We start from the raw sequence: 21,094 nt of genomic DNA, 5'->3' as shown, positions 1-21,094 counted from the left end.
AACTAGTCAAACGGCCAAGAACGGGGGTGACCTCCCCCTACTACCTCACAACTAGTCAAGCAGTCAAGAACAGGGGGTGACCTCCTTACTGCTTATTCTACTTTACTCTGTGCTCCCCTTTTCACGCTCCATACAGTTCTTGCCTGGAGCTTCTCCTTGTTGTAGATGTGGATCAACTCAGGTGCACGTGTGTCCTTGAATGTGTAAATTGTGTTTGAGGTAGCTTGGTGATTGAGGATCAAAATAAATGACCACCATCATTCCCAAAAGTGTTTCTGACCCTACTGTTCTGTGTGGACCCTCCTCCTAACACCCTGACAAACCTTGCCAGTTCTGAGCTTCCTGGGTTGCAAAACATGGAACAGCAGCTGATTTCAAAGGAAAAACCTTGGGTCTGTGAAGACATACATATATTGCAAGTCTAGCTATACACAAACATTTAAAGTTAAGAATTTGACTTTAAAAGGATGTTTTAGGATAGATAAGATGACTCAGCCCAATTCTTGCTGCCCAAGCATGATGGCCTGAATTTGATCTCCAGAACCCATGTAACAATGGAGGACAACTGACACAACCAGGTTGTCTTCTGACATCCACACATGCACAGTGGCACACATATCTTAGCACATATGTGCAAGTAGTAATAAATCCTAAAAATTTTTAAATGAAGTTTTTTTAAATCAACAAATGCAAGCATTCCCACATGAAAACTCAAATTCAGTACAGAATAAACAGCATTGCCTTTGTGTCTGATTTTTGATCTCTTCTAGTTCTGTTGTTTCCTGGCCTTGTGACCTTGTGCAGGGCCTGTTTACACCCTGACAAGCCTCGCCAGTTTTGAGCTTCCTGGTAATTGGAATTGCTTCCTAGTAATTGGAGTAGTGGATGATGTCCAAATTATACAAATGCCATGGGGGTGCAAATCATAGCATATTTGTAGCTGCTGAGCAGTGTTTCTTACCGAGCATGCAGGTGTCTGGTAGTTGATGGGTTGTTATGACTGTGTGGTATGTGGAGGAATGTACACACCAGAAGGGAACTGCCAGCTCATATGGCCTCCAGTTCCTCCTCGTCCTCCTTGTGAGTCAGGTATTGGAGAAATAAGGCATGATACTTAGACTGCCTGGCTTCCATACAGAGTTCAACCCTTGTGTCTCTCTCTGAGCCAGGGGGAATCTCTCTCTGACTCAGTCTTCTCCCTGGTAGAATGGGCACATGATAGTTCCTTCCTCCTGGGAGGTTTGCAGCATCATCACAAGTTAGTGCATGCAGAGCTTTGAGATTCTATCTGCCCTGGAGGAGGTTCTGAGTCAGGCTTTATTCTGGTGGTTTTTAGTATGCTCTTACTGCATTAAGTAGAACATAAACGAACACTGCAGGTACTTAGATGCAGTAGCTAGAGACTGTTGGGTCTTAGTTGTTGCTCTAGGTTTCTCTTACTAGTCATTCTTTTAACCAGAAATCTCTCACCTTCAAATGTCTAGAATTAAGGAAGCGCTAAATAGGAAGCCTTAAAGTAAGGTATAAGAGTGATTGAGGGAGACACTTGACATCAGCCTCTAGCCTCCACATTGCGTGTACACATGCCTGAACACACACACACACAAAGAAATCTTAATGTCTCCTTGTTGTGTTTCATTCTTGGCATTTAAATATTTTTATATAGTCTGCTGATGTTGAATTTAATATCATTTTAAATGAATTCTTTGGTGATTTCATGCATGTGTACAGTATATTTTTTATCATATTGGCCCCCTCCAGCTTCCCTTAGGCCTTCAAACATTATACTCTCCAAAGTTCATCTCTTTTTTTCATAATTTATAATCTGGTGCTGTCCTCATGTGCAGAGGCAGAGGGCTGTCCACTGGAGCACGGGCATCCTAACCGGCCACTTCCGTGAAGAGAACTAATTCTAGCGACCTTAGGGAGGCTCCTGATGATAGCAAGTAACTTGTTAACTTAGCAAGAATTACATTTAATCCTGAGGAAGCTTCACTCTTTTTGTTTTGTGTTAATATTTGAGACAGGGTTTCTGAGTGTAGCCCTGCCTGTCCTGGAACTCAGAGATTTGCCTGCCTCTGCACCCCTAGTGATGAGATTAAAAACGTGTGCCATCACTGCCTGACTGCTTCACTCTGTTTTAATGAACTCATCGGATAAAAATTTGCTGTTGTGGATCAGGTGAAGTTGGGGTCCTGTTTGTTGGACTTTTAAAAGTGAAACATTTTGTTTTTGTCTTTTTGTGAGCCATGGGGCCCTCTTGCTTCTGCACTCAACTACAGTACCATTTCTCCATTGCATGCTAGAACAAGCTAACTGTAGGTAGCAGCTGGGGCTGGCCTGTGTCCTGGCTCTCTTTGGAGCTTATACAACATTTTATGAGAATCTTTCTGGTTCCTTATCAAAGCTGTGTGTAGATGGAAGTTTCTCTCCTGCCATCGTTCAGTCCCAAAGAAGCACACAGAGGCTTATCTTAATTATAAACTAGTTATCCTATTATCTCAGGCTTATTATAACTAGCCCTTACAACTTAAATTAACTCATAATTCTTATCTGTGTTTAGCTACGTGGCTTGGTACCTTTTCTCAGTGCAGCATTTTCGTCTTGCTTCCTCTGCATCTGGGTGGCAACTACAGACTAAGCCTTTCCTCTTCCTAGAATTCTCCCAGTCTGGCCACCCTACCTATACTCCTGCCTGGCTACTGGCCAATCAGTGCTTTATAAAACCAATACAAGTGACAAATCTTTACAGGGTACACGAGCATTGCCCCACAGTAGCTCCCACACCTTTCCAGACAAACCTAGTATGTTGTCCCGTGTGAGAATGCTGATTATCTTCAGTGTCTCCTATGCATAGGCTTGTGAGGAACACTGTGTAGACCTCCTGGGCAGCCCATGATGAATCTGAAAAGAGAAGCATCCGTATAAAAGCTTAGTCAGAGTTTAACAGCATAGGAGGTGTGCAGAGGTCCTTTTAAATGCACAGCAAAGAGAAAATTATCCTGAGTTGGTCTTAACAGAAAATCTTACGAAGAAGTGAAAGTTCAGCAGATCTGTCAGGAGAAGCACAAAGGCAAGAGTGGAGGTCTGAGTGAGCAGTAGTCACTGGACAGAAGCAGGCCATTGCTGGCTAGTCCTTCTTTTCCTCTCAGAACACTTGTCCCCAAAGACTGTGACCTGACTGAATTACTAACTCCCCCTGACATATAGGTGCTCCAGAGCAGGGTTGGTTTAGTTCTCATTACTGGGGATGGAACCAGGGCTTGGAGAATCCCAGAAAGGGCTCATGTGCCTAGGCTACACCAGCAGCCCCAGAGTAGGCTTTTCATTAAACTTGAAGTCAGCCATATCAAAATAAGAGTTTCACACCCCGTTGTTTCTTGCTCATCTGGGAGCACCCACAAAGAAGGTGGGGATCCCTGTAGGTTTAAATCATTGTCCAAGTCATCTATCTCTACTTGTACTACTCCCACAAGTCTTGTTTATATACCTGCAGCTTCAGCCTTAGAAACCATTCCCTACAATTCTTGAGAGAAGAAATGATTGTCTATGAATAGAGATGCATACAATACACTCAAAAAGGAAGAAAGAAAGAAAGAAAGAAAGAAAGAAAGAAAGGAAGGAAGGAAGGAAGGAAGGAAGGAAGGAAAGGAAAGGAAAGGGAAAGAAAGAAAGAAAGAAAGAAAGAAAGAAAGAAAGAAAGAAAGAAAGAAAGAAAGAAAAAGAATTGCCCCTTATTGAGCTCATGAGGTGTGCTATCTGGTGTAGTCTGTACTTTCCATTGGCATCACTTGTGCCTAACATAATAGGTGACTACAGTTAGGAAGAAGCAGCCATTTGCCAGAGCCCGAGGCCCATGAGAGTTAGTATGATAGTGTGGTAGTGACCATGAGATCCTAAACCCCAAATTGTGAGTTGACTATGGTGGCTCATGCTTGTCATCCCAGTCCTCTGAGTTTGGAGGCAGGAGGACCACAATTTCAAGGCCATCCTGAGCTATGTGGCTAGACCTTGTTTTAGCATTCATCCCTCCCAGCAAAATGAGAAACAAGTTCCTGAGTTCACAGTGCAGAGTCTCCCTGCAGCTGTGCTCTACTGTGTGGAGAAATATGCTCACTCAGTGTGCACCTGTCCGTGTAAAGTGTTGCCATCTTTTCCATTGTAGATTTCTCACATTGGGAAGCTGAGAGATTTTCTCCTGGAACACAGGAAGGAGTATATTAATGCTTACAGGTAAGTGGGTTCTTATTTCTGTGACTTTGGTGGCTGCGTTCCTTTCTGTTGTGCATTTTACTTGACTCACACTTGAAGTGGGGAAGGTCAGTGTCCTAGTTTGCTTTCTTTTACCGTGATAACACCATGACCAAAAGCATCTTGGAAAGGAAAGGGTTTACATCATGTTATACTTGTATATCAAGGATGTGATTGAGGGAGGCCAGTCCAGGACCCTAAGCAGAAGCCAGGAGGCAGGGAACTAATGCATAAGCTACGGAAGAACACTGCTTACTGCCTTGCTTCCCATGGCTTTCTCATCCCACTTTCTTATACAACCTGGACCACCTGCCAGGGGTCATCACATCAATCATTCATGAAGAAAATGCCCTTCAGCCTTGACTACAGACAATCTGATGGAGGCATCTTCTCAATTTCATTTCCTCTTCCCAGACGACTCCAGCTTCTGTTGAGTTGATAAACACTCCCCAGCACTTCAATTAGGCTACGGATGAATGAATATCTGCAGAGTGAAGCAAAACCACCATGGCAGGTTTGCACCAAGTCACTAGTTGCCACGTGTCAGCAACAGACTCTTTCAGTCTGTGTGTTTCTTTGTCGGTACCCTTTTCTACTAATGGATGACACTTGCTGCCTGAATGTGGATAGTACTGTGCACAAAGGTGTAGACACATGTCCCCTGAACCTGGGGAGGAGCAAGGGTTTTAAGGCTCTCGTAGGCTATTTTTTCCTATGTTTGGTCATCCCTGCTTGTGACTCTGGCTTTTCTGGTTTGGAAGCGTTCTTGTGAGCCTATTTCCAGCCCTCACTCTTGTATCTGTCACTGGCTTGTGCTTTTCTCACCATTTCTCTTTCTAATGAGAGTCTCCTTCTTTTGACACTTCCTAGAGACAAAAACAAAACTCTCTGGCTTTCATCGCCATCTGAGTAGATCCACAACATTGGTATTGGTGCACCTTCTCTTAACCCAAGCCTCCTACACCCTTTCCGAACTCTCGGCCTCGCCAGCCTTCCTAGAAGGCTCCAGGCTCTTTCTAGCTTCAGGACATGCCCAGATGAAGTATTTCTTATTTCTTTCCGCACATCCTCCTTTCAGCTTCAGCCTTCAGCTTCTATACTGTATAGTATGTGGAGGACAGAGCATGCTCATGCATGCTAAGGCTTTAATTAAACTGTGTCTTCTAGAGGCCGTCTCTAAGACCATCCCCGACAAATCTCTCCTGTTTATTTTTCCAACATGTATATTTTCTTTGAACATGAATCACAGTGTATAATTATTTAATCAGCTAATAGGTTTTGTCATTACTTTGTACATTTTGTGAGATCAGAGACCTTATCAACTTTGCATTTGTATTTTTATAATGTTTCAGCTATACATTGCACTCAGTGTTTGTTAAAGAATACATGAATGATCCCTCATCTCCCCAAGGCCCGTGGCTAGCCACTGGTTCTTGTCCACAGGGGTTTGGGCAGCATCTTAAGAGATTTTGTCCTACCAGCAAGAGGAGTGCTACTGGCATCAGGCAGGTGTGGGGCGAAGGCATGCCAAACATCCTGCAGAGCACAGCACAGCACAGCCTCCCACAGCCACAGGGCATCTGGCATTGACCTTGAAGGGGCTTCCCCAGCCTGACCTGCACACTTACACAGATCTGTGAACACCTGCCCAGGGCCTTCTACAATTCTAGAGGCTTAGAGCACATCAGGGAGTAAGACAGAAAACTGTCTCTCCTTTTTACAGCCTGCATGCTGGAGGACTGGCCAAGAATTTGTGGTGATGGGTAAAGATGGAACAAGCCATGGGGCTGGGAGTGCTGTTCACAGTTTTTACATAATGTGGTTAGGACTGGCCCCTTGAGACATCCTCCTGGTGGAGTCCTCCCTGAAGTTTGAATTCTCTGGCAGGCAGGATTGTGTCCTTCCTGCTTTGCTTTTTCTTTCTCATTTCCATCCACAGCAGAGAAGGCGAAAGCCCCACTTGAACCCTGTCCTTCCATCTCCAATGCCTCTAAAATCCAGCTACATACGTGGTTCCCATTGGTTTTGATGAATTGGCTTTCTTCTTCTCTTCCACTACGTACTTATCTTGCTTCCTCCCTAAGCCGTACTGTTTCATTTCACTCCAAACATCAGTGTAAAGAGGGTTGCACCTCAGACTTTGTGGGCCCTGCATGCTTTCTGTCACATATCTTATTTGTTTGTTACCTTTGAAAAATAACAACAAAACATTCTTAACTCCCAGATTACACAGAACTGGACCTGAGGGCTGGATTTGGCTGTGGTTTTCAGAGCACTGATGTATGCCCACCAGCATCACCATTTGTTGCACTGGGATTCTGTAAAGAAAGCTCCATTGCCGTCTCTGTTCTCCCAGGTTCATTTTCTGACTTTCTCATCATCAAATCCAGTGACTTCTCTCAAACTATATGTAAATGGAGTCATACAGAGCACACCCATGTGCCTACCTTCTAGTACCCCAAATACCCATTTATTTTCTTATTTCTTTTATTTTTGTATTACATTGAACTGAATTATCACAATTTGGTTATTCATTTGCATAAAAAATGGGTGTTTCTAGTTCTGTACTATTATAAATGGAGGAGTTGCTATGACTGAGTGCCCCCTGAAGTTTTTATGGACATTAATGTTCATAAATAGCAAGGTGAGAGATTGCTAGATCGTTCGTCTGGCAGGTATGTGTTTAGCCTTAAAAGAAACCCCCAAGCCAGAGGCCAATGGTGCAGTGGACTGGAACGTTTAAAATCAACTATCAAACAGTTTGCAATGTGATTTCACATAGCAACAGGGGAGAGCTGCCGGTGCTCTACGTCCACACCAGTGTCTTGTGTGGGCAGTCTTTCATTATAGCCATTGTAAGTAGTGTGAAATAGCATCTCATCATGCTTTAAATTAGCTCCTAAAATGTCTTACAACCTTGGCTTCATTACAGTGTGGTTTTTTCCCCTGGTGTCCATGGGGCATTGGATCCTGCATCATAGAAGTGTTCAAGACCCTCACAGAATGGCAGAGTATTTGCATGCTTGTGTGTGCTTGCTGGAACCACCTGCAGATGTCTTATGGTGTCCATCACAGGGCCAGTGCTCTTGAAATACTTTCTGCTGCAGAATAAGGAACAGACAGAGAAGAGCCCGTGTGCTCTCAGTGTGGATGCCCATAAGAATGCACTGTAAATGCAGAGGACCAACTGTATTTTCACCTCCTCTGACTATTCCAACTTTTGTTCTTTTTCTTCTACCATAAAACTTTGGGTGTTTTTTTTTGGCTCTTTTGTCTTATTTGTCTCTACTTTGCATTTGAAATGTGCCATAATTATTGTGTTAGTCAGATTTTCATCCCTATGACAAATACCTGAGAGAACAACTTAAACGTAGAGATAGTTTATTTTGTTTCCTGATGCCAGGTCTCAGTTCATGGTCAGTTAACTTTGTTACTGTGGGCCTATAAGGCAGAAAGTCATGGCAGAGAGTTTGGCAGGGCAGAGTTGCTCACATCTCAACCAAAAACTGAGAGAAATGGGATAGCTACCACCCTTCAAAGACATGTCTACTGATATGCTTCCTTCAGGCAGGCATCACTTGCCAATAGCTCCTTGATGCTGTTTGTGGACTGATGATACAGTCATGATTCAATACTAACCAGCTGGGGACCAGGCTTCCAACACAGGCATTTTGAGGACCCCTTTATAGTCAGACTATTGTAGAATATTTCGTTACACTGTGTGAAGATGTGTCCCTGTGATTGGTTTAATAAAGAGCTGAATGGCCAATATCTAAGTAGGAAGAGGTTAGGCAGGACTTCTGGGGACAGAGAAGACTCAGGAAGAAGAAAGGCAGAGTCACCAGCTAGACAAAGAGGACATGTAAGAGGAGAGATAAAAGCCACAAGCCACGTGACAGCACATGGATTAATGGAAATGGGTTATTTAAGTTATAAGAGCTAGGTAGAAACAAGCCTAAGCTAAGGCTGAACTTTTATAATTAATAAGTGTGTCTCTGTCATTATTTGGGAGCTGGCAGTACAGAAAAAGACTTACCACATCAGACGGCAGTTCTGTCTCCCCACACACTCAGTCGTCCTCTGTTTATCTGCGAGGTGCCTGTACTAATGCTTATTTTATCCCATTTAGTCCTTGAATTCTCTCTGCACGTTTTTACTAAGTGCCTGTCACATGACATACTCCATTCCATGCCATTTTGCTCTTTGCCACACAAGCAGGCAGCACTGTAACAGGAGGGGCACCACAAAAAACAGAGCTCTGGGGTTTGGAAGACCCTGGCCTTGTCAGGAAACGTGTCTTTGAAGAAGTGACACTTGAGCTGAGATCTGAAAGACCTGAGTCACCCAAATGACCAAAAGGAGGGAGGGAATCCCCGTGTCCAGTGAATATGCCTGCGGCACTTGGAGCAGTGTCTGTCCTGTTGTGAGACATGTAGCAGTGCTGAGAGGAGCCTCCTCTCAGAGCGTTGTCCCAGCAGCCAAAGGCTGCTGTTTTAGCTGGAAAGCCAAGAAAGCGTTTGGTCAGAGCATCCGGAAGGACTTCTGGCCTCGATTCTAGCCATCAGCACACAGGAGCACTGTGGTGCAGACATCTGGTCCTGCCCTGGCCACAGTATGGATCCACTGTGAAACTCACCAAGTCATCAGAATCCAGCCATGAAGAATTTGCCACAGGAGTGACAGCCCCATGAGCCTCTTTCCCGGGCTCTCTCTGTAGGAAACAAGTGTCTGCACTCCAGGCACTCTACTTTAAAAAAAAAAAAAATCTGTGCAAACTGGAAATAGTTTATGCACATTCCTCAACAGAGAAACTCATATCCCAGGTGAAGATGAGCAGTCCCCAAACTGAGCAAGCAATTTTATGCTTTTAGACGTATTTCATTTTAGTGCTCAAAATACCCTGAGATGTTGTCCTGCTGCATAGTACTGGCATAAAGTTCTCTATTAGCTGGCTGATGAACACTAGATGGCAGTGTACATTTTATTTCTGAAGGTGCCCCTGCATCAGGTACTAACTCTATAGGTTGCTAACCAGAAGCTGCAATGATTTGAGAAAATGCAAATGGTTGGAACCTAGCAATTTCCATCTCCTTTCCTTGTTTATTACAACTGAGGCTGCAGGTGCAATTCTATAGACCTTTCTTGAAAGTCTTGTGCCCTGCCAATGGCACTCACACAGGCATGCTGACTGTTCCTGAGGCCCTCCTAGACGTGTGTGGAGCTCTGTGATAGTGTTGTCAACTGACCTGACCACACTCCAAGTCACTGCAGAGATAAGCCTCTCTAAATAATTCCTCAAGGAATTTAGATCAGGTTAACCATAGCTGTAGGCAAGACCCCTTCCCTAGGTGGGGATTGTGAACTGTTTGAGATAGAGTGAGCTGAGCACTAGCTTTCATTGCCCTCTGCTTCCCCATTGTGGGTGCAGTGTGATCATCTGAGTCAAGCTTTTGCTGCCTTGACATGCCTTCCACGATGGACCCTACCTTGAACAGTGGGCTGGAATAAAGCCTTCCACTCTGAAGTTGCTTTTGTCACAGCTACGGGAGGAGAAACTAAGAGGGATCCACCCCACCAAGGGGCACAGTACAAAAAGAACAAGGATGTTTATATGCCCAGAATAAGCTAATTTTCAACAAAAGCCAGAACTATGAAGAGCACTGTGCTGAGGCTTGAGTGTGTTAAATGTAACTGTAAACATCAGAAAATTCTGGCTGTTAAGAGATGCAAGATTTTGAATAAGGAAAAGAAGAGAAAGGGTCAAGAGGTCCAGTTCCAAGCTACTTTTGTTACAAAGACAAAAGTGGTTTTTTTAAAAAAAAAAAATGGGGTTTAATCCACATTAAAAGTTAAAGGCCTCTTGTTCACACTTCCATTGCCTTGGAAAAACATCTGGCCATGTGGATGATGAGGGGTATGGAAGGTGGTGTGGCTCAGGCCACCCCCAGTGCTGTCACAGTCACCAAAAACCATCTAGTCTCCAAATCTCAGTGTCCTGTTCCAGGCTAGCTCCTGCCCACTGCCTGTTTCTATACAAGCTCTTAGCTAAGGTCAGTTTCATATGAGGAAATGGTTGGGGGTGAGATAAAAGGAGATAACCTTTTGTCCCATTTGAAATGATGTGAAATTCTAGTCTCAGTGCTGTTTGGAGAATGGTGCCTGCCATTCTAGTAGATTTTGAAGATGATTGTGATGGAAGGAGGGCAGAGCAAGTTCCCAGGTTCCTGAACTGCACAGCTAACTGGCATCTTAGTTCAGCCCACTGCAGCCCCAAGCCTCTCTCTTCCCAGCCACCGTGGTAGCAAATGCTGGGGCTAATCCCTAGGGACCGGGACTTCATCTTGCCAGTGCTATAGCTTAAGTACATCCTTAGCCTCTTTGAACAGCACAAGGAACTATGTCCCTGAAGCTTCTTTACTCTTAACTAGTCCAGCATTTTGTAGAAATTTAGTCTTCTCTGCTAATCCTTCACCCCAGTTCCATTGTATTGTGATCTGCTGCCTTTGAAAGAGCAAGGGCTTTGGGACCAGATATACTTCTGTCCAGCTTGGCTGGGTATCAGTCAGTTTGTACAACTCACATCACTTCTCTGTGCTTCTTCCTGATGCAACGTGAATCATAGTCTCACGAGGATTGATCAAATGTGTGAATTCCTGGCACACAAAAGTCCCGTGGTAAGTGATGGTTGAGTTAAATAACTCTGATGACTCATAGTGCCCTGACCATCAAACAGTGTGGATGGGAGTAAACTAGGCCAACAAGCAGAACTTTCGACTGTAGGTGAGCTAGTTTGTGATATTCTGGTCCTACACCAGACATAGTCAGGTTAGTGCCATTGAGAGTCATAGTCCCTGGCTCCCAGCTAGCAGCCAGGTGCCTTTGCTAGTTGACAGTGGAATAGAGGGAACCTCTGCTGACTGTGGCCTGTCTGGAGATGAGAGTGAGATGGGGGTGAGGCTAGGTACACACCCAGTTCCTTTAGCCAGGGTACCCATCAGGGAAGTTCCTGCTCCTCTCTTGGGAGGCTGAAGAGGGAGAAACCTAGGTTCACTCTGGGGAAGCTAATGCACACAGAAGTGCCAGGACAAGGGACTAGTGCCCCTACACTGAGCTATCCCTGAAGATGCGAGTAAGCCTCCCTCATCCACTCCCACCAAGCTCTCTTTTCTGAAGGTTGTAGAGTGTTGCCAGCCTTGCAGTTTTACAGCCCCCCTCCCAGTACGACGTGCTGGCCTTGGCCTGTTCCTAGGAACATTTTATAAGCAGTGTAATCACAGAATTGAAAGAGCATGGGTAGAAATATTGCCTTCAGACCATGAGGCTTTGTTAGTTTGACATAATTAGGAAGCTATAATTTTTTCCAGAATGTAGAGCTCAGACTTTATTGACCCATTTAATTTTTTTAATAATGACATTTTACTAGAGCAGAACAGCATGAAGCCTAGGCAGCCTCTGGCTGGATCTTAGAATGACCTTAATTAAAATAATCTCCCCACTCTGTGCCTTTTCCATGAAACCCTGGCAACAAAACAATGCCACTTGGGAAAACAACTTTGTTGGATTTTGTTGTTGCTACTAAAAGAGTAACAGCACCATCAATTTCCAGTATCCAAGGTCAAGTGGGTCTGTTAGTGTATCTGTGGACTCCCCTCCTCCCTGAGTAGTAAGTGTTCCCAGATTAACCTTTATCAGACCTTCTCTCTTTCTATCAAATGGGCTCCATTAACTGGGACTATGGAGCCAGAGGATATTAGTCCAGTGCCTTTGAACCAGTGCTCTATAGGTCTACCCTGGTGGCAGGTTCTGTATTCTTTCAGAAGCCAGCACCTTTCTGAACTCAGAGCCTTTGACCCCTTTCACCTCAGTGTTCCCATAGGAGCAGAGTAGGGAGAAGTAACTGGAAGTGAAGAGTCACTTATTCAGACACCAGGGCTTGTAAGGTCCTTGTGCAACATGCTTAGAAGGTGGAGGAGCAGAAGGCTCATGAGCCTGAGCCAAGGCCTGAGGTGGGTGAGATGAGCCAAGAGAGTTTCTCAAGAGCTACTTTGTCTATCCTAACAGCCTTTGGTCTTAGGAGCTTTAGAAGACCTATGCATAGGGCTTCACAGGATCCAAATCTGTAAGAGCACCTGTGTGACTGGTGTGCTGAGCAGACGAGGAGGGGCTGGGCAGAAGCAGCAGACCCTACAGTCAGCTTCCGTTGCAGATTGGATGGGAGATGGTGGATAGATTCTAAGGAATGTTCTGAAGGTAGAGCCAACAGGATATGTAGATAGATGTATACAGACCAAGAGGTAAAGGGGAGCTAGGGATGATGTCAGGGTTTGGGCCTGAGCAACAAGAAGGAATGAACTGCTAGCAGCACATCCTAGGGAAAGCTGCTGGAGAGCATTGTGGAGAGAGAGGCCAGGAGCTCGGCTTTAGGCATATGTGCAGTGCAAAGTGAACATGTGAGTGGGGCTATTGCATGGGTCATTAGATGTCTGTGTTCCAGGTTCAGTGACTCCGCTTTCACTAAGTGTGGCATTGCAGAGACCAGTCATTGTTCCTTTAGATCTCCCTGCATTCCTCAAGATCTTAACCACACAGAGAAGAACCCTTGCCCTCCCTGGTCAGTCATGGGGCATTCTGTCTTTAGAGCATTACTTCTCTGCTGAGCTTGTTTGCCCTCAGTTCCTAGTGCTTTCTGCTTTCCTTTTTGAGCACAGAGGCCCAGATCTCAGAGTCTGCTTAAGTTTTGCTTGCAAGAGCTGTTCTGTTTCAGGCAGTTCCACATCCCTGGTTCCTCCTTTTTGAGCCTCCTGCCATCACCCAAACTCTGCCATTCTCCTCCCTTCTTTATGTTTGCCTTGTTGAAACGGGGAGAGGAGCTTTTTCTATGTAGCTCAGGCTAGCCTTGAACTTCTGGTCCTCTTACCTCCTCTTCCCAGTCCTGGGGTTTCAGGGGTACTCCACCAAACCCAGAAGCTCCATTCTGAAATTAGAGTTCAACAAAAATTTATCATACCCCCTACCCATTATAAATGCTAGGAAACAAGAGACAGGAGAGACTGGGCACACAGCTAACTCAGTGGTAAACACTTGCTGTTATGTGTGAGGCCCTGGGTTCAGCCCCAGCATTGACTAACAAACAAGCAAGCAAATGAACATGGAGACGAACAAGGCAAGATTCTTAGCTTGAAGTCAGTAGCTCCAGGCCTGACCTTTCACTGCTGTTCTGTGTAACATGTTGTCACTTCATTTCTCTTTGTACACCCAGCCATTTCATTGGCTTCGGAGTTTCTGACTAGCTCTAAAGACAGCAGTCCACCTATCCTTTGTTCCAGCCAATTTGAAGTCCTCCCCCTTCTCTCCGGCTTTCGTTGTTACCCAGGGTCTTATTCTTACCTCTCTCAATCATGCCTCCCTTTCAAGAGTCAGTTTGTGGATTCCTCTCATCCGCCACCCCCTACACACATACCAGTATGGGAAACAAGCATCTTGGTCCAAACTCTCCTGCCTCATTGCCCATGGTGACACACATCTGTAATCCCAACACTTGGGAAGTAGAACCAGGAGGTTCAGAATTCCAAGGCCTTCCTCAGCTACATAGTAAGGTTGAGGCAAAGGTGACCTACATGTGACCTTGTTCCAAAGAAGTATTGTAGGGATTGATGAAGTTAAGACTTCAGAGCAGGGTGCCTTGGTCAAACACCATCTCTGTTAATAACTGGTTGTGTAACCTTAGCAAGTTAGATAGCCTTTCTTTGCCTCAATTGCTTCATTTGTAAAATGGAAATATAATAGCACCTACCTGGAAGTTTTGAGAATTAAGTAGGTAAATGTACAAAGTGCCCTAGATTAGGATAGTGGTCAGTGTGAGTTCATGGAGAGATTTGCTGAATATTAACCTGTGCTGTGTGATATAACACATCTATATGCATAGGCCTGTCGAGGTCACCTATTTGATAATTTATTGAAAGAAGGGTCTGCATTCAGCTCCTGTGTGTAGCCTAGGTATTAACAATTTAATTTCATAATGTGTATTGACCATGCTTATTATATGCCCAGTATATCCTATAAATTTGCTGTGTCTCTAACATTTCCAGAAAAAACAAAGCTATAGTCCTAACTGTTGCCATATCCTTCAGTATCTGGAACAGTAAAGCCTTTGCTATTTTCTTCCTCTTCTTTACCCTCAATGCAGGACAACTTCTATATAAAACTATAGTCAGGAGAAGGACAGTGAGGTTTTGACCCTGAACTTATCATTTCTTATTGCACCGCCGACTAAGTCAGAAGGAGAAACATGTTCCTTTAAGTTTCTGAACCAACAATAAACTTGTATTTTTTCACTTACCACCACCTTCCTCCTGAAGTAAATTGACCAATTCAAATTCATACATAACATAGTCTCCTCTAATTGAATCTACTACTTAGCTATATTGAGATCTGTAACAAAATTATTTCTCCTCATAATCAAGGAAATAAAACTTGATGTTTATATATACATGTCCCATGAGAACAGTTTGGAATTGTTTACAAGATGTTTAACCTTTTCAGAATAGTAATGATTTTGTTATTGTAACTTGACTTGTGGCCTTGATAACTTTGGCCTGCTCTGTTTCAAATGCACACCGTGGATCTCATGCTTTTAAAACACAGTGGAGCAGCAGAGTAGGGAGCCCTCTTGTAAGTGTGCCAGCTCCCCACTTGTAAAGCCCTAAATTCGGCCTGACACCTTTGGCTCAGTACCATAAGCTCCTTCCCTCCAGCCTGGGCCCTTTGTCTTGATTGTGATGTTTGTTTGTGTACACGCAGCTGCATTCTAGGCTTTTTCTTTGCCTCCATTCCCAGGCAGCCCATGTTGCATGTCAGTGTCTCTTAGATCTATCACCCTCACGCCCCCATAGACACTGCCTGCACCTAGCGTTTCTAATTCTCTTGGACAGTGGCAGTGGTCTCTCAGCTGTGATTGGAGCACTTGAGGTCAGGATTCTTCAGTCTTGAGGCAATCTGCTATGGAGAAACAATGTACAAATGGCTCTGTTTACAATCCTCCAGTGACCATCCTGCTGGGGAAGTCAGCACTGGGAATGGAGGGTGGAGTGTCTTTGTTTGAGTTTTGAATAAATGCTTACTATAACACTATCTTATGAGGAATGGTGTCGTCAGGTGCCGGACACATTGGTGTGGAGACGTACTGAGTGCATGTCATGTGTTGCCCCTCTCTGGAACCAGGTGCCTGGTTTACACAGGACCAGCCTTCCTGCTCCTTTCCCTACTTCACTCATATGGGCTCAAGTGTGGAGTGGATATTGTATGTTCACTCAAACTACCACCCAAAAGGTGGGGTCTTATCTCATCTTTGTCTCCATCCTCTGTCAGGGCACGCCTTCTCCTCTACCTGTCCTGCCCAGCACCCCATCCCACATGAGCTGCCCACTTCCACATCAGCACCAGTCAGTGCTGTTCTTGGCACTCTCTGTTTTCATGTTGATCACTCCGACAGTTGAGTGCCTTTTGTGGAGATCAGAAATGGGCCTTACTCATTTTTGAACCCTAGCGCAGTATTTATCCTAAGAGGGCTCAGGACATACACAAGGGAATGAATGACTTGTGAAGTTAAATAAGAAATCAGATACACATAAAGCACTGAGAATTGACCTGCATATGCTCGGCATCTGGCTGTTAGTCAGGTACTCTGTGCTGCCTGATTTTACCAGGGAAGCAGACACAAGGCAAACTTACTTCCACATAGCTTTGGAGGGGGAAAAAAGACTTTTTGGTATTTCTGGGAACAGTAAATGCAATGGAGAAAAGCACAGCAGGGTCAGAAGCAGATAGCAGCACAGCAGAGGTGAGGATCAGAGGTGGTCCCAGCTCTGTCCCAAAGCGGGAAAGTAGAGGGCAGCTTTGGAATGGAGGCACAATAATCTCTTGACCAGCATGGCATGAAAAAGTAATGTTGGGTGAGTTCTATGGGAGACCATTGTTTCTGGGGTGCGGTAGGTGATGAGACAGACCAGTGGTCAGAGCCACTCACAACAGAGTGGAAACCTGTGACCTGAGTCACAGGTAAAATAGAATGGTCAATACTTTGTCTTTTGTCCTCATGGTTAGATGCCACACTCACCCAGTGCTTGTGAATGTGAGCCAGGTGCTCTGTGCTGTAAAGGGTCTTGTTACCGAAAGTGGGTGCCCCTACCAGCCTGATCACTTCAGGATGGTTTAACTTAACATCAGGAGAGATGAAATTTATTTCTAGAGGCTTTTTATTGTGAGCTTTGAAAATTGCTTTCTAGAATCTAAAGACTACAGCCCACAGAAGTTTCTCATATCTTTCAAGTACCCTCAGATGGTGTCCCTGCAGGGTGAATGGCTTGGGACTCTAACACAGTTATTAGGTTATGCAGTCCACAGGCAGAGCCTCTGTTGAGCAAAGCTGTGTGCTGCAGCATGTTAGATTGGCCTGCTTCTGTGGAAGCTGTTTAGAAGACTGCACCTTGTGGCCTCTGCTCCACCTGGTGGTCTGACCAGCCCCTCTCCAAGTCTCAGCTTCGGTGTTACTTGGTCAGAGAAATGTTTCTTAACACTCTACCTGGACTGCATTGTGTTCTCACTGATGCCACCCTCACATTTTCTTCTCTTTTCTAGCCATGCCATGTCTGAATATGGGAGGATGACAGACACAGAGCGAGACCAGATAGACCAGGATGCTCAGATATTCATTAGGACCTGTTCAGAGGCAATTCAGCAACTCAGAACAGAAGGTGAAGTGCTCCACAAAGAAACTAACAGATCCCATGAATGTGCCAACCAGTTTAACTCCTCACGCTGCTGCCACTTATGATCCCCTTTTACTTTCTGAATGGCATTTAGGACTTAAAACTTGAAAGTCCTTCTTTCCTGGTCCATCTTCTAAGCCAAGCTGTTCAAAGTCCTGAAAAGACCTCACTCAAGTTAAGTAAGTGGAAGGCAGGAATGGAAAAGACCTCTCTAAATAGAATCTATAACCTACCAAAAGGCCAAGGCCAGAGGAATAGATTGTGTGTGTGCAAGCATTTGCATATTTGTGGGAACATGCATGTGTGACAATGTTCTGAGTGGCAGGACAGTTGGCAGTGGTCTCTAAGATCTAGTTGTCCTGTTAAAGTCAACCCCCATTTGAGACGTCATAGTTGAGAGGAAGCTCTGCAGCCATGACTTAAAAGCAGTGCACCCCAGCTCTGCTACATGCTATCTCTGTGGCCTTGCACAAGTCACTTCATTTCCCTGGGCTCGACTTCTTCTTTGAAACAGTATAGAAAGTAATTAGGCATATCACTTGAATTCTTACAACATGCTAGAACCTTGCCTGGCACGAGGGGCCTAGTATTATCTCCCCTTCACTGGGTTTCATCCCCGAAGAGGAGGAGCTGGGCTTCCCAGCCATATGTCTTCCGTGATTTTTAAGCACATACATTAGAACTACGGAGGTCAAAATTGCCAGGCACTATTGGGCTCATGCCTGACTTCTGGTGGAGAAGCTTCTCAGAGAATGTTTGACCAACAACTGAGAGTCTAATGAAAGCTTACCAGGAAATATACATCACACAAAATTATGTGTACAGCATTGCAGAGTATCCAAATCATCATGTGAGTCCCAGGTTATACAGCCCTCTAGTAAAAACATAACCTGTGCCCCATACCCTTAAGGGCATAGGCATTTGTGACCTTCGGTGACCTCTTGCCTCTGGACCTCAGCTGGTTCATTTGAGGTATTTCTCTGAAGTCTTGGCATCATGCCTGCGCCCAGCCTTTCCACCAATAGCAAGGTCTCACCATAGAAACTGGCACAGGCTTCTTTGTGGTAGCTGGCCCTTGTGGCTCATCAATGGGAAAGGATCTTGGAGAGCAGGATACTACGGGTGGTGCCACTCAGTGTCTGAGGGGAGAAGGCAGTCACTGTACTCTGAAAGCAGTGCAGGCGGAGGTGTCCGTGCTCTAGCACATGTGATTTAAGCATGTCACTTGAAGGTGAGCCTTAGCACTGGCTGTTAATACAGTCAGGTCAGCATTCTGGAATGAACTGGTTCAACTCAGCTCCCCTGGTGCTGTAATAAGCTATAAATTATTTGACTGCAGTTTCAATGGGTTTAATCTCTCACCTGGTAAACCCTAATAAATCTTACTCTTAAAAATGTAGTCTCACTTGACGCGAGGCTGGTTTCTAGCTGTGCTTTTGAACATGCTTTCGATGAAGAGCTTCGAGGAAGCTGACTGTTCTGTGGGGTCCTGGAGCACAGACCTGAGCGCTGTCCTTTTCTCTTACAGCCCACAAGGAGATACAATCCCAGCAAGTGAAGGAACACAGGACTGCAGTTTTGGATTTCGTTGAAGATTACTTAAAAAGTATTTCATTTTCTTCTAAAGGTCAAATGTGGTATTCCATAGGAAATGCAATTTAGAATAGAGCTTTGCTAGTTGAAGACTGTAGTATCTCATTAGTATTAATGATACCTTCGCCTGAGAAGCCATTTTAATGTTCTCTGTTCTGGTATTTTCTGCTTCAACAGGAGTATGTAAGCTTTACTCTGAACAAAGAGCCATCCGAGTTAAGCGTGTAGTGGATAAGAAGAGACTGTGAGTATTGCCGCCTTTGCTCTTCCTTCCTCGGTTAAAACAGGGGCAACAGGAATGGCAGCCTGAGCTCCTAAAGCATTGATTCTGTGGGCCTCTGTGCACGAAGCTTTCACCGAATGCGGTCTTAGAAGCTAAGGACATACTGTATACCAGGTGGTGCTGGCTGGCCTGTTAGCCACAGCAGCCCATGAGGCAGATTCTCTTTGCTTTCCTGATCATACTGAGGTTCAGCAGGTTTTAAACTCATGTGACTCCACAATTTCATAGCAGCTGGACTGGTTGAGCAATTACCTAATTTCGTTTTCCTTTTGTTGGGAGTAGTAGAGAGACGGTCTAGCTATGAGGTTCATTCTGGGCTCAAAGTCATTATGCAGCCTAAACTGGCCATGAGCCCATATTTTTTCTGCTTCAGGATTCAGAGTGAGGGAGATACAGGTGTGTGCCACCCACTCAACTTCCCATCCCATTTCTTCATAACCCTATGAGGTGGGACACTTGGAGCTATTTGACTTTGGTCTCTGGCCCCCATACTTCCTTCTCTGAAAGTTTTTCTGCAAAGGGGTTTTCATGTTGATCAGTGCTTCCCTATATTGCTGTCAATATGACATAATATATTCAGGATGCCATGTACACTGAACCCTACTCCCACTCCAATACCCATTTTGGTATGGTGACTGTCAGTTTTCCCAGAGAGGACCCAGGGGAGCAGGTCTGACTCTGGTGTTGTATGATTAACTGTCAGTATGGTAAGGAGACCGGTCACTGGCTCTCACAGTCCCCAGGAGAGACAAGCGTGTCTGCTGCACTGTCACAGGGAGAGACAAGAAAAGGCCTCAGCACACACAGCCTCAGCCTTGCTTCTAAGCAGAAGTTCCCTCTGATGTCAGTCAGATGGGAATTGTACAGCATCAGTCAGCTGCCAGATTGCTGTTCTCCATGATTACCCTGAACAGAAGGCCTTAGAGACCTTGGAATGACTAACTCTACAGTGTGGCCCAGCTCTTTCCTCTTAGGCTTGTACCTCTTGGGCAGGCCTTGACTTCTGATCATACTGCCTCAGCCTCCCAAATGGTGGGACTGTGGAACAACAGGCTTGTGTTGCCACCCTGACTTCTTCTGGTCTTTCTTCATCTTTATACTTAAGACATACTTATAATTTTATCCTTAATCTTGCCTCCCTTATGCATAGGTCTCACAAAGGCCAAGTATGGCAAATTTAAGGCTGTAGTGACTGTATCATAGCTTTTGTTTCTAAATCAGTCCCCAGTGACATCTGCTCTGCCAAGTCTATGTGTGACTTTGTCCTAAAGGAGCTTTGCTTTCCTAGTGCCCAATTCTTGCTGAATTCTCCATCCATAGAACCTTTCACATAGTCTTCTCTGTCTATCTGGTAGACAAAATCGTACTCATCCTTCCAGCCCAACTCAAACGTCACCTGAGTTATGAAGTGTTCCAGCTGTTGCGAGCAGTGCTGTGTCTCATTAGTAGGTTTCCCATGTGTTGTTCACAGCCAGGTGCAGCACACACACTCATGCAGCCACTGTTGACTTAAGTCTCCTCAAACACCTCAGCCCATCGCACAATGCCTGTTCTTTGGGGAGGCCAGTGGGTAGAGTGTGCACAATTGTCATTGGTGGGTTGTTTCTAGCCACTGTTCTGTTTGGGTTGCTGATGGCTGTCATTAAGAAGTTTGTTTGAGGAGTCCAGCTGCTCATGTTCTGTGGCACTGTTGTCACTATCTCGTGTGTCTGGTGAAGGAAAACATACTTGTTAAGGTGCAGCTTGCTCCCTGTAAAGTCTTAAGTGTGCAGACGGTATTATGTGGTAGCTTTTGTTCTTGTAGAGTGGAGATGTCACATCCATCTATCGGACCAAAGGGCTCTTATTTCAAACTGTTGAAAGTATTTTGCTCATTAAGCCAGAAGTATTTCCAGCTGACAGCTCTGCACTTTCCTACAGTGACTATGTTGTCTGCAGATGATAGTGCCGTCATTAAAGGTACCTGTTTTCATCTACCCTGGTGGCATTTTGCTTTTTGAGCTGACAGTAGGACCTGTTGCATGTTGCCTCAAGCCAGAATGGGATAACTACCTGGGGCATCCCACCTCTCTGGTATTTTCCCTAGAAGACTACAAGTTTGGAGATGGGGACCGTTGTCTTCTGACTTTCTGATCAGTGCACTGATTGGAGCCTGCTACAAAGTAGATGCTCATCCACTCGTTCCTGATTGAAGGAGACA

At 44.9% G+C, this 21,094-nt stretch overlaps 1 protein-coding gene across 3 annotated transcripts in view; it reads left to right on the top strand.

Moving 5' to 3' along the window:
• Stx18 (syntaxin 18) overlaps positions 1–21,094 on the top strand; it is a 101,769-nt gene that overhangs the window by 53,013 nt on the left and 27,662 nt on the right. For all 3 annotated transcript variants that reach the window (XM_048461631.3, XM_048461629.3, XM_048461630.3), the window contains exons 2-5: positions 4,166–4,233; positions 16,888–17,003; positions 18,547–18,624; positions 18,789–18,855. In XM_048461631.3, the coding sequence (XP_048317588.1) occupies positions 4,166–4,233; positions 16,888–17,003; positions 18,547–18,624; positions 18,789–18,855 (329 nt within the window). The remainder of the gene's footprint in view (positions 1–4,165; positions 4,234–16,887; positions 17,004–18,546; positions 18,625–18,788; positions 18,856–21,094) is intronic.

This window comes from Myodes glareolus, chromosome 8 (genome assembly GCF_982192425.1).
Source record: "Myodes glareolus chromosome 8, mMyoGla1.1, whole genome shotgun sequence".
NCBI lineage: Eukaryota > Metazoa > Chordata > Mammalia > Rodentia > Cricetidae > Myodes > Myodes glareolus.
This window is presented reverse-complemented; position numbering and strand designations above follow the sequence as displayed.